The sequence below is a fragment of the Lactuca saligna genome, chromosome 4 (assembly GCF_052625555.1).
Source record: "Lactuca saligna cultivar CGN05327 chromosome 4, ASM5262555v1, whole genome shotgun sequence".
In the NCBI taxonomy this organism is placed as follows: Eukaryota; Viridiplantae; Streptophyta; class Magnoliopsida; order Asterales; family Asteraceae; genus Lactuca; species Lactuca saligna.
In genome coordinates this window covers 158,233,910-158,247,700 of record NC_136420.1, presented here as the reverse complement: position 1 = coordinate 158,247,700, position 13,791 = coordinate 158,233,910, and the positions used below count along the sequence as shown (strand labels likewise).

The following is a 13,791-nucleotide window of genomic DNA, read 5'->3' as shown; positions in this document are numbered from 1 at the left end:
TAAACACTCATAGTTGTAATATTTCAATGCATAGTGATGAATGATGTTATGATTCATGTATATTCATTGTGATGGTGTTCAATTAAGTCACAATAGCCCTCGGACATTTCTGCCGTTTGGTTCGGGGTGTGACATGGATTATACGAAAAACTATTTCCAACTTTTTGATTTTGAAATTTGTTTGAAGAAAATGATGTTTTCTGATCTTTTGAAAACTTGTTTTGTGGATTGAATTCAGACATTGATTTATTTCTTTTAGCGGGTTTGTTCTTTTTTTTCTGAATACGAATACTTGTTCTTAACAATTTTAGTCTTTGTGTTTTTATCTGTGTTTAATGTCAAACCATTTTGTTTCTTTCGAGACTCAATGGTTTGCCAGAAAATCTTCTTTCATGCTTTCCTTTTTGCGATTTCATTTTCTTTTGAAAATTTGTCAATTTGTTCTTTGAATTCTTTTGAATTTAATTTGTCAACATTTTCTTTTTCCACAACAACTTATTTTAAAACCTCTTTTACAATTTTAGATTTCTCAACCCATTTTCGTTGAGGTTTTTGTCTTTGAAAAACATACGAATTATGTTTTAGATTATTTTCTACAGTGCTTTGGTTTGAAAAGAATCATACTTCTGTTCTTTTCTTGTTGTCTTATTCAACTAATTTCTTGAACTTCGGTTTGATATTCTCAACATTCCTAGTAGTAACAAATGCTTAATTTGGGAATATAAGATCATCAGTACACTTAAAATTCAGATAAACCACGGTGTTGGTTTCCAAATAATGAGCACCTTTCTCAGACAACACTTTGTCGAATGTTTCAGTGTCCCCAAACACTTGATCAACAACAATTCGTGGAATTTCAGTTTCTTTCGAATCTTTGTTTGATGTAAGTTCCTGTTGAACTTCGTCGTCATTTTCATTATCATTGTCATTCGTTTGACTATCTCGGATATCCACAAAATCATAATCACAAACTTTCGAAGTTGAAGGTTCGACAGTGTCAATCTTAACATTCGAATCCTTACATATTTCTTTTCCTTTAGATTTTGATGCAACATTAATGACAGACAACTGAGAACAATCAACATCCTCAATATCACTAATTTCACTAATAGTATCAGAATTATCTTCAATATCAGCAAAATTAGAATGAGAATTAGATTTCGAAATCTCAGTCTTTTTCAAAATTTTGATTTGTTCAAATTTAGTCAAAGTTTTATTCACAATGTTAACTAATTCATTTGTATCAAGACATTCATCAATTTTCACGATACAATAAGCATATCAATCATCTGGAATTATATCAAACTCATCAATAGTTTTCTCACAATCATAAGAAATGTTATCAACCTTCTCTCTCTCAAAAGTTAGAAAAGGTAATAACTTCCTATGTTGATCTTTGCTAATGTTACTCGAATGATGCAATGCAGTAAGTTTCCCATAAAGACGTTTAGCAGTGTTAAAGTAAATGTTTTGTTGAGCTAATAAAAGTTTTACATCACTAGAAAGAGAATCTCTATCACACATGATGTTTGTAACCTGCATTCCTAAACACTCTATTTTGGTTATTTTCGAGTCTATCTTTTTCTGAGTCTCTAACAATTGTGTGCTTAATTTCTTAGCTTCGTTACTAGCAAACACCATAATTGAATCAAAGTAAGCAACAGTATCATCAAAAGCAACAATTTCAGAATTATATGCACTCACAGGAATATTGAAAGATTCAAGAATAGAACATACCTTAGTTGTCATTGGAGACTTATCAGGAGATTTGGATACGAAGCATCGACCCGTCACCTCTTCGTCTGAACCGTCCTCCAGCTTCGCATACATGGCACCATGCGTAGGATTACGCATTTCTTCATCATCTGAGCCTGAAGACTAGATTTGATATGTGCCATCTTCTTCGTATTTACCTCTAGCCACCAAAGATATACCTTTCGCCTTAGCTCTCACTTCCTCAAGCCTCTTCGTGTAGTACGTCTCATCATTCACCTTATTCTTTCTCTCATCTTTCTTACGAAGCATGCAATCATTTGCTAGATGATTTTCTCCGTTGCAATAATGGCAATCTACACCCAAATATCCTTTCAACTTCCTATCACTCTTCTCCTCAGCAACTTTCCATCTTTGTTTTCAATCTTCTTCTTTTCCTCTCCAATAGCTTTGTTCACAATACTTCCTTTTCCTTCACTCTGCCTCACTTTCGGATTGAAAGGTTTCTTGAAGAACTTTTTGATCCTGTTTTTCGAATAAAAAGTTATTTCCTCATCATCCAAATTCATTAAAAACTCCTCTTCATCAACTGAATCACCATTTTCAACTGCTTCCTTTTCAATTACTTTTGATACAATTTGAGCTTCGACTCTTTTTCCATTTCATTTACCTCACTTTCGTGAGTTTTCAGTTGATTATACAAATCATTTAAAGAAGATGTGTCGAAACTCTGCTGATTCTTGACCATCATGCTAATACTCCTCCATTCTTTACGGAGTCCCATAACGAAAGTAAGATTGAATTCCATAGCAGACCTTATGATTCCATATCGATTGCATCGATAAATCAGCTCATTCAGGCGATCATAGTAAACTTCAATTGTTTCACTCTCCTTTTGTCTGAATTCTTTCAGCTCCACAAGACATTGTTTTATGAAATTGATTTTCGTCTTCTCGCTTCCTTGATATATCTCCTTGAGAGTATTCTACATTTCTTTTGCACTTTTACAACCACACACGTAATTGTAAACCACAGGTGGCAGTGCAACTCTCAATTCCCTCAGACAGTGTTTTTCATTTTTCGTCATCCATATGGATTGTTCATCAACAGCAGTAGTGGAATTCGAAGATCCGATGTTTTGAACAGTCAATGGAGGTGGAGCAGTTCCTGAGATACAACTCCAGAGTTCTTCATCCAAACCATTCATATAATCCTCCATGTGATGAGCCCATTGGTCATAATACTTCTAAATCAACATAGGAATTTTTGTGGAAGATCCTAATAAATGCGAAAAAGAAGTCATTGTGTTCATGTTGAAATTTACCATTATCGTACGGATAAGAATTTTCAGAAAACTTGAAGAAATTTGAATAAGATTGAATGAGTTGAACCGTAATTCAAAATCAAACACTCGATTATGCAAATCAAATGCAGAATCAAATCAAAACTGATGATCAGAGATGATTTTATGAATCTAACAGTGCGCAAACTTTTGAATCAAATTTTACGTCACAAAAACAAAAGATTCAACTGAAAATCAGATTGCAGTAATGATTCCTGCTCTGATACCAATTGTTGTGGTGTTGATTATGATGGCATGTGCGGAATATGAAAGATCTATTGAATTATCATGTAAAATCAAGAACACAATGAGTAAATAAATCTATTTAAGATAATATTAGATCTAGAAAGAACATACAAATGCGTTTGTATACAGTTTCTCTCTCTAGTCTAACACTCCAAATGGTTCCTTACATAAAATGAGTGTCACACACTTCCTTATAAAGGAAAGACAACTCATTACATATACAAGTGGGTAAAGCCTCATTCAAGCGTGACTTTCCACCCTAACATTCTCCCCCTCAAAGTTAGGATTAGATGCCCTGACTTTAGTCACCAACGAGCTAGCGCGATCAAGACCAAAACTCCCCCTCGAATTAACATCGGTCTTCAAATCCGCAAATGAATATCCGACAAACCCGCTTCGAATACCCATCATTCTCCCCCTTTTTATAATCAAAAAATGATTATAAAACCCATTAAGGATGCGAAGCGTCCGAGGAATGAACAATACAATACTCCCGCTTCATGTGAACCAAAAATGAATCACCAAAAATATTGCACGGAAAAACGATCACGAAAAAGCCTTAAAAAAATTTCCAATTTGTGAAAAATTTTGACTTTTTGGGTGAAAGTTGCAAGATTTTTCAAAAACCCGGGTAAAAATTGTCATTTTCTGAATTCTGTAGGGACCCATTGCGCCAAAAACAGCCAAATATGCAAAACTCTAACCTATTAGCGAAATTGGGCATAAAACTTAAATTTGCACAAACTGAAGGGGCTTAAAATGCATTTTCTTCAATTGCTCAGCAAAATCAGTCCATTTTCGAATTTGGGTATGAACCACCAAATTTTCGAAACTTCAGAGACTAATTTTGAAAATTTTGCCCTTTGTTCTCCAAACATTCGAAAGATACCACAATTGTCGAAGTTGGACAAAAACTACCAAACATTCGAAATTATAGGGACTACATATGAAACTTTTCCATTTGCCTCAAAATATACGAAAGTTTTATCATCTTTCGAATGTTTATTAAAAGATGTTAAACAGTCAAAAGTTTAGGGACCATTTACGAAACTTTACTTTCTTCTTCTTTAATTCATACGAAGATTTTTCATTCTGATTAACAAAGTCGAAGGCATACGAAGCCTTACTTATGGACAGTAACCACTTCGTTGCTTTCAACCAAACTTTCGTAAACATCATTGCTTCCCCAAAATTGAGCCTCTTCGTTACCAAACCAAAATTCTTTAACCCCATCATCTTCGTTATTTGATCAAACACACCTATTTAACGAATTCACTGCTTTCGTTCATACAAAAATCATCTTCCCAAAATCATCAATCAGTCGCTTTTAAAACCCATCGACACAAAAGGACAGTATTCACACATCGACCTATCATTCAATAATTGAATACTCAATCAACAAGTAAATTTAGACTCCAATACACCAACAAAACTTCATTATCAGATTCTCGACTCCGACTTTCGTTCTGTGCACAAATCATCTACCCAACATCGATTTTTAGATTTCTCAAACTTCGACTATTACTCCTTTGAAATCGATTCAAAAATACCACAATGAAGGAGTATATCAAAAATAACTTCTTTTAACTCAAATACTTCATCAATCGAAGTCAATATTGACCAGATATCCTTCGATTTCCAAATCAGTTTCAAGATATGAACTAGAACTAACGCTCGACGTTAAGAACAATACACCAACAAAACTTCATTATCAGATTCTCGACTCCGACTTTCGTTCTGTGCACAAATCATCTACCCAACATCGATTTTTAGATTTCTCAAACTTCGACTATTACTCCTTTGAAATCGATTCAAAAATACCACAATGAAGGAGTATATCAAAAATAACTTCTTTTAACTCAAATACTTCATCAATCGAAGTCAATATTGACCAGATATCCTTCGATTTCCAAATCAGTTTCAAGATATGAACTAGAACTAACGCTCGACGTTAAGAACAATCATTCAATCAGTTTAGAATTATACTTCAATCCAACACTTATTTTGACTCTAATCCAAGTACATTCAACTCCAATAAACAGTAACACAACCGAAATTCAATGTTAATTTCAAAAAGCATAAATCGAGTTTCAATTTAGTCAAAATCTCATATTCGATTTTGACTTTTAAAGGACTTTCGATTTCAAATCATCAATTTGATTTGATTTATTCATCATCTCAATTTGAATAGTAAGCATTCATCATCGATTGAGAGAAAAAAATCTGATTGAGAAGAAAACGAGATAACGATCTCAATAACAACAGATCGTGAAGAAACAATGAAGACCTGAGTATAAGTCAAACTTAACATCAATAAGTTATTTGGCTTCAATTTGTATCAAACGAGAAAAAAAATGAATTTCAAAATGGGCTTAAAAATTATACATGAACAGTGTCAAACTGATTGTTTGGGATTGAATAAATTGATGAATAGTATCAAAAATAAGAGTGGGCCAATGAAATCGACAATGAACAGTGAATTTTGAGAAATAGATTTTGATTTTTAAATTTTGATCTAACAAAAAAATTTAATTAGATCACACAATGGAGTTGAAACGGATTTGATTCAATGAGGCAAATCGATCAAAAATGAAAAACGTAAAGCACGAATCAAAATCATGGACGTTTTGGAATCCATTTGAGAATTTGAGATACATTTTTGATGAATCGAGTTCCGTTTTCAACGAACGATCAAATTTAGAAGATCTTGGTTCTTTTTTTGAAATGAAAAAATCTCTAATTTGAACATTGTACCAACCACGAGCGTGTTCGTGTACTTCAACGATCCAAGAACATCATCAAAAGAAACACCAACACTATTCGGTTTTGACTTCAAATTCAATGCAACCTTTGGAGATTGTTGCTTTCGAACCCAAATTTGCTTCACGGATTTCGGCTTCACAACATTTGACGATTTTTGTGAGTAAACCTGCTTGTTTTTCCGACTAATCTTCTTCTTATTTTTCTTTCTCATCTTTTTGCATCTTGAAGACTTGATCTCATGAACAAACTCACTTTCCACAACATCAACGTTGTGAGTTTGAATCAAACATTTTGGAGTTTGATATTTGTGAATTTCTTGCACCATCGGCTTCCGATAATGAATCATTCCTTCAAACGAATCACAAGAACACAGAATATCACCGGTTTGAACTCCAATCGAGCAAAAAAACTTTTTCAATATGAGAATCAACTTGAACTCCTTTTTCTTGAACATCAAGAACATCACGTTGAACTCCATTGTCAAGAACTTCAACAAACTTAAGAGCACGAAGATCATTTGGGTCTTCAATAAGAGAAACATATTTCTTATTGAACAAATATTTTTCTTCTCCATTCTTCTCACTACTACGTGTTGATATGGACCATGTAATATCACCCAACCACTTGATCTCACAAACTTGTTTAACACCAACCCATAATTTTGATCTTTATTGACTTTGTATTTGATATCTTCAACGATCACAATCCAAGAATTGTAAGGCAAATTCACCATGATCACAAAAAGTTGAAGATTTCTAGAGAGAGCAAGTGACTTCGAATGGGTTTTCTAGATAGAGAAAGTCGAATTATGGATCAAATCAAGGAAAATTTTGATTTCTAGAACACAAAACACTCTCCAAACACAAAGATCAATAAGAACATGAAGAATCACCAAATTAAGATAGCCATCAAGGATCAATTCTTGATCCAATCAAGAACACCTGCTCTGATACCAATTGATGAAGTGATAATCGAGTTAAAAGAATCAAATCAGAGTAATATCAATATGAAATGAACACAAGGAGTAATATAATCTTGTTTCAGCTCAATTATACTTCCAACAGTTTTACAGAGAGTAAAGTAGACAAGTTCTGTAAAAGACTCTTATCTAACTCTAAGTAATGTCCCTATTTATAGGAGACGTGAAAGTATACAAAAAATACTAAGGCATAGACATTAAGCTTCGAACATAAGATTCCTTAGTAAATACATTACAAGATATACGAAGGGTACAAACTTCGACTCATTACACTATATCTTCGACCCTTACAGATTTGATGTTTTTCTAATGTTAATTTCAAAGTTTTGTTAGATGATCGATGTTGAGCATAACATGCCTGTAGTTATTGCATGTGAGCATAACATGCCTGTAGTTTCCCAATGTCTACATGTGCATGTTTTTTCATCCAAATTCACAATAAACTGGTCACCCCAATAAGTAGTAACTTGAGTTTTAACCCCATTGAAAATACACCTGTGCTTTTGTGCTTGTCTTTTCATTTGATCAGAAGACTAGATGTAGTTGGTGTGAGAGGACAATGGCATCTATCAATCTCTCTTTGGACATTGCAAATTCTCTTCATCAAATACTCTCTAATATACTCCAAACAATAAATGATAGGTTTGTCCCTACCACCTTGTATTTTTCCATTCAAAACCTCACAAAGGTTATTCAACAAGATGTTAGTATGTGCCCTCCCTATTTAGTCATATAATACAAAATGAGAACAAATCTTAACAATGACAAGTAAATGTTAACATAAAGGAAAGATGAAGTACTAACCAGAGAAATGAGATCTTGCCCACTGAGCTGGAGGAATCTGTATCAGCCTATCATGAGCTTCAGCTTTCAATTTCTTAAGCTCTTCTAATGCTTTCTCAAAATGCCTTATAGTAGTAGCAGTTGCACATGCCCACACCAAATCTTTGAGCTCTTTATACTTCCACCGCCTTTTCATATTTTCATAAATATGCCTCAGATAGAACCTATGCTCAGCTTGAGGGAAAAGTTTGGCAATTACATGAATGATACCCTATTTAAATATTTCACTACTTAGTTAACTAAATAACAACAATATCAAATTAAATTGAAGTATATGTACCTTCTGCCCATCTGAGATGAAAGTGAAGTTTGAATTAGCATGAAGTTCCAAATCATCACCAAGTTGTTCAAAAAACCATGTCCATGAATTGGTGGTTTCATTCTCAAGAAAAACATATGCAAGAGGATATATCCCATTATTGGAATCTACCCTTACATCAGTCAAAATTTGACCAGGATAGGGACCTTTCATGAAAGTACCATCCAACCCTATGAAATTCCTTAGATTAGCCTTAAATCCTTCCTTTAATGCTCCTAAACAAATGTAAATTCTCCTAAATGTCCTTGTATCAGAATTTAAATTTGGCTCACTGTAACAATCGATCTTCACATTAGTACCTGGGTTTCTTTCCATCAGCTCTAGTCCATAGTCCCTCAAAATAGCATATTGTTTATGAAAATCCCCAAAAACATGCTTCTGAGCCAATTCCTTTGCCCGATGTACCTTCATTCTTGACATGTTCATCTCGAATTTTTGGATGAGATCTTCTTGAAGTGCATTGACTGGAATGGTTGGATTACTCTCAATTTGCTTCACAATCTTTGCTGCAATGAATTTGTAGTTGCAAGCTTTAATGGTTCTTGATTGCATACACCGATGTTCACTAACTAGGGTGTTCACTACCCAATCATCTGTCTCTTTAGGTGTAGACACTAGTACAACCCAAGGGCATTTACCCTCTTTCATATTTACTGTTTTGTCCATGAATCCAGTCCTTGACTTTTTCCATGGCCCACCGCTCATATCTGGGACCACTCCATCCTTGTGATCAAAGGTTCAAGTCTTGTCTGAGACATAAGTTGGTTTACGAACGTTTTACAATTAGATTAAAACTCTCTAAGTCAAGGACTGGATTCATGGACAAAACAGTAAATATGAAAGAGGGTAAATGTCCTAGGGTTGTACTAGTGTCTAGACCTAAAGAGATAGATGATTGGGTAGTGAACACCCTAGTTAGTGAACATCGGTGTATGCAATCAAGAACCATTAAAGCTTGCAACTACAAATTCATTGCAGCAAAGATTGTGAAGCAAATTGAGAGTAATCCAACCATTCCAGTCAACGCACTTCAAGAAGATCTCATCCAAAAATTCGAGATGAACATGTCAAGAATGAAGGTACATCGGGAAAAGGAATTGGTTCAGAAGCATGTTTTTGGGGATTTTCATAAACAATATGCTATTTTGAGGGACTATGGACTAGAGCTGATGGAAAGAAACCCAGGTACTAATGTGAAGATCGATTGTTACAGTGAGCCAAATTTAAATTCTGATACAAGGACATTTAGGAGAATTTACATTTGTTTAGGAGCATTAAAGGAAGGATTTAAGGCTAATCTAAGGGATTTCATAGGGTTGGATGAAACTTTCATGAAAGGTCCCTATCCCGGTCAAATTTTGACTGATGTAAGTGTAGATTCCAATAATGGGATATATCCTCTTGCATATGCTTTTCTTGAGAATGAAACCACCAATTCATGGACATGGTTTTTTGAACAACTTGGTGATGATTTGGAACTTCATGCTAATTCAAACTTCACTTTCCTCTCAGATGGGCAGAAGGTACATATACTTCAATTTAATTTGATATTGTTGTTATTTAGTTAACTAAGTATTGAAATATTTAAATAGGGTATCATTCCTGTAATTGCCAAACTTTTTCCTCAAGCTGAGCATAGGTTCTATCTGAGGCATATTTATGAAAATATGAAAATGCGGTGGAAGTATAAAGAGCTCAAAGATTTGGTGTGGGCATGTGCAACTGCTACTACTGTAAGGAATTTTGAGAAAGCATTAGAAGAGCTTATGAAATTCAAAGCTGAAGCTCATGATAGGCTGATACAGATTCCTCCAGCTCAGTGGGCAAGATCTCATTTCTCTGGTTAGTACTTCATCTTTCCTTTATGTTAACTTTTACTTGTCATTGTTAAGATTTGTTCTCATTTTGTATTATATGACTAAATAGGGAGGGCACATACTAACATCTTGTTGAATAACCTGTGTGATGTTATGAATGGAAAAATACAAGGTAGCAGGGACAAACCTATCATTTATTGTTTGGAGTATATTAGAGAGTATTTGATGAAGAGAATTTGCAATGTCCAAAGAGAGATTGATAGATGCCATCGTCCTCTCACACCAACTGCAGCTAGTCTTCTAATCAAATGAAAAGACAAGCACAAAAGCACAGGTGTATTTTCAATGGGGTTAAAACTAAAGTTACTACTCATTGGGGTGACCAGTTTATTGTGAATTTGGATGAAAAAACATGCACATGTAGACATTGGGAAACTACATGCATGTTATGCTCACATGCAATAAGTGGAATATGGGACAAGATGAAACATGGAGCAAAGAATGTTCCTGAGTTAGAGCATTGGGTCCACCCATGCTACTGGCTAGTTGCATGGGCAGAAGTGTACAAACACAAAGTTGAACCTATAAATGGTAGATTGATGTGGCCCAAATCACAATGCCCAAACAAGTTGCTTCCACCCAAACATGTTTTTCAGGTATGTCTTCATATATCAATATAACTGTAGTTTTTTTTAAGAACAACAATTTAATCTTATGTACATTTGTAGGTGGGTAGGCCCAAGAAGAAAAGGAACATGGCATATGATGAACCTGCTACACAGGGGCATAAACTGTCCAAGAGGTGGACCACTGTCACATGTAGAAAGTGCAAAAACAAAGGGCATAATTCAAGAACTTGTAAAGATCAAGGTGGCCCTAATGACAAAAGAACTGAAGAAACATGAGGATAGAAGTGAGGATGGGGGTGTTGTTGAGAACCATTAGGTCTTTTGATGTAATTTGCACTTTACTTTTATGGTTATGTTAACACCTATGTTTATGTACTAAACAATACTTACTTTGGGGTCCTTATTTTGTATGGTCATGCATGTTGACCTTGAATCATTTTACACATAGGTAAACTATGAAACAATGTCAACTGCTGCTGTGATATACAATAGCATTTTTGTTATATTCTTGTTTTCGTCAACTAGTATTTGTGATATTCAAAGTGTATGGTCATGCATGTTGAATTGGTGTTCTTGTCAATAGTATTTGATTGCACAAAGCCATGACTCAATAACCTTGTTCTGAAATTAAACCATTTGATTACAAAAAGACTATAACATTAAGTTAAAATTAACTAGAACATAATTTACTGCAGTCAAACTCAAAAAGGACGCAAACATTACATAAACCATGCTATAATTTCCTGTCTTCAGACTCAAAATAAGACCACCAGTACATTAAACCTATAACTACGACACAACTTCTTGCATTCAGACACCACATTCAGAGGCAACTTCAACCATGATTCAAGTAATGAATTGCAAAAAGACCCCAACTGAAGAGAATGATTAACTTATACATCCTAGCTTGCAGTGTAGCTTGTTGAAGAGATTCTTGGAGCTTGTTCATAGACCTGATTAACCCACGTATCACTTCCACCGATCTAGGGCACATCGGCTCATCAAACCACCAAATCCAACCACACCTTCTCTCATTACGAAGACAAGACCAAAATCACCTTCCAGGGTTGCGATATGACCAGGAAGTGATGATGGCTAGATCACGATTTCCACAAGCACATATCAGCATTTTCCACAGCTTTCTTTCTCTAACAGTAGTAGTAATCAATTGAATTAGGAGGAATAACAAGAACAAGTAATATAAGCTTTAATTTATATGTTCAGAAAAGGTCCTTTAGGCTAAAATGACATAAATACACTCATGTGTAAGTCACATGGGAGCAACTTAACGTTGGAATGGACGGACATCCAACTCGAGGACCAAACGCGTGCAACTTATGGTCCATAGGTACTATTTGAGGGAAAAAAGTACCGTAGGGATTACATTAGGGAAAAATCCAAAACCTAAAGGACCATTCGGCATAATTTGTTCAAAACTAAAACAAAATGGTGCAAAGGGTTTGTTGATTCAAAGCTGTCTCCACTTTATCTGACAATTTTACTAAATTTTACAGTTCCATTTTAACAAAAACACTGTAGTACACTCTCTTCATTTTGTCATTTTTGTTTTCATAGTTTAGGTCTCTGCCAAACCAAACACACGTATTATAAATATTTATTAATAAATATTTTCTCAGTTTTGATTTAGCTAAATAAAATACATTATGTTATATTTGTTTATATTTAACTTTTTATGTTAACTGTTTTATTTTAATCACCGCAACACAAAACATAATACAACCTAAATTATAATAAAATCTAATTACCAAAAGTAATCCTCTAAAATAAAAAATAACAAACAAAAAAAAATCCATAAGATAACAAAAATCCATTCTCAAAAACAAACTTTTAATTATAAATAGAACCATTAGGTACGTCCAAACAAATGAACACAGATACATGAACCAAATTACATTTAAAACATCGATAACTGATCTAAATATGATTTAGAAGGTATTACTTATACATATTATTCACAACATAGACACATAATGATATAAAAGTTACCATATACAAAAATCTATATAATATGTTGCCATGTCAAAATTACTAACGAATTCTAAGTTGTGAGGTAGTAGCTTGAAACTATGGCGCTCCTTGGTAACGACAGCAATGGTTATGGATCTATGGTTTCATGGTTGTCGTGGGCGGTTGTGGCTAAGAGTGGTGGAGGTGTAGATTGTCTACAGGTGCCATAGAGAATCGATCTTGGGTTTCGAAAGCTGGTAATAGGTGGTGGTGTTAAACAGCTACGTCGTCAGCAAGGGTGGTCGCCGTGAAGGTGGTTCGCATGGGGCCATTAGGGTGTCTCGCATGTGGTGCACCGAGGTGGCTCGCTGGTGGCGACAATGGAGAGAGTTGGCAATGTGGAATTGATTTTGGGTTTGTGCTTTGTTGCGATGGTAGAGGAGGTGAAAAGGAATGGCCACCGTTTGTTTTTTTTTTTTTTGGAGGAGGAGGAGGATGAATGCATTTTTGTATTGAAGTAGAATAGGTGGGGGCTAATTTTAGAGAAAGTTTATGTCGTATTAGGGTATTAAAAAGTGTTATGTATATATAGTGTCATATATGTGTTCTTGATTGGTCAATATTACTTCACAAGGATCACCATCAATTTTTAATCACAACCATTAAAATAAATCTAAAGGATCAAAATCGACCTCCTTATTTTTAAGACTTTGATCTTAAAAACCCTTGGTTTCCTATTATGCATGTATTATAAAGTAGTATATATATATATATATATATATATATATATATATATATATATATATATATATATATATATAACTTAATACTCAGTGATAAATATATACAATAAATTAGGATAGTGTTATCTAAACAGAGCTGGTATTAGAAGTTGATTTTAGAGATCGTAGTCTAGTTTAGATTCCAAACTACGACCTATAAGGGATATTTAGATACAATTAAGTTGGATAATGGTATTGTCATACTTTACATTTGGATGAAATTGTGAAGACAAAATTGATAATGAATAGTGAACCAGTCTAGTTACAAACTATGGTTTGTCAAACACATTTAGTTCGGGTTATATTGAAAGAGTGTTAACTATACCCTGTATTGTAATGATATTACACAGACATGAAAAATTTGTATTGGGGGTTAATTACGAGTATTGT

General features: G+C 34.2%; 2 protein-coding genes across 2 annotated transcripts; both read left to right on the top strand.

Annotated features, from left to right (window-relative positions):
- The first annotated feature begins 9,041 nt into the window (after window positions 1-9,041).
- On the top strand, window positions 9,042-10,334 carry LOC145040296 (uncharacterized). Its single transcript, XM_078988242.1, has 3 exons — window positions 9,042-9,728; window positions 9,798-10,047; window positions 10,132-10,334. The coding sequence occupies exons 1-3, from the start codon at window positions 9,042-9,044 to the stop codon at window positions 10,332-10,334; spliced, it is 1,140 nt and encodes a 379-aa protein (XP_078844368.1).
- Window positions 10,331-10,927, top strand: LOC145040295 (uncharacterized). The gene is made up of 2 exons (XM_078988241.1): window positions 10,331-10,678; window positions 10,751-10,927. Exons 1-2 carry the CDS (start codon window positions 10,331-10,333, stop codon window positions 10,925-10,927), a joined length of 525 nt encoding a protein of 174 aa, XP_078844367.1.
- Window positions 10,928-13,791: the final 2,864 nt, after the last annotated feature.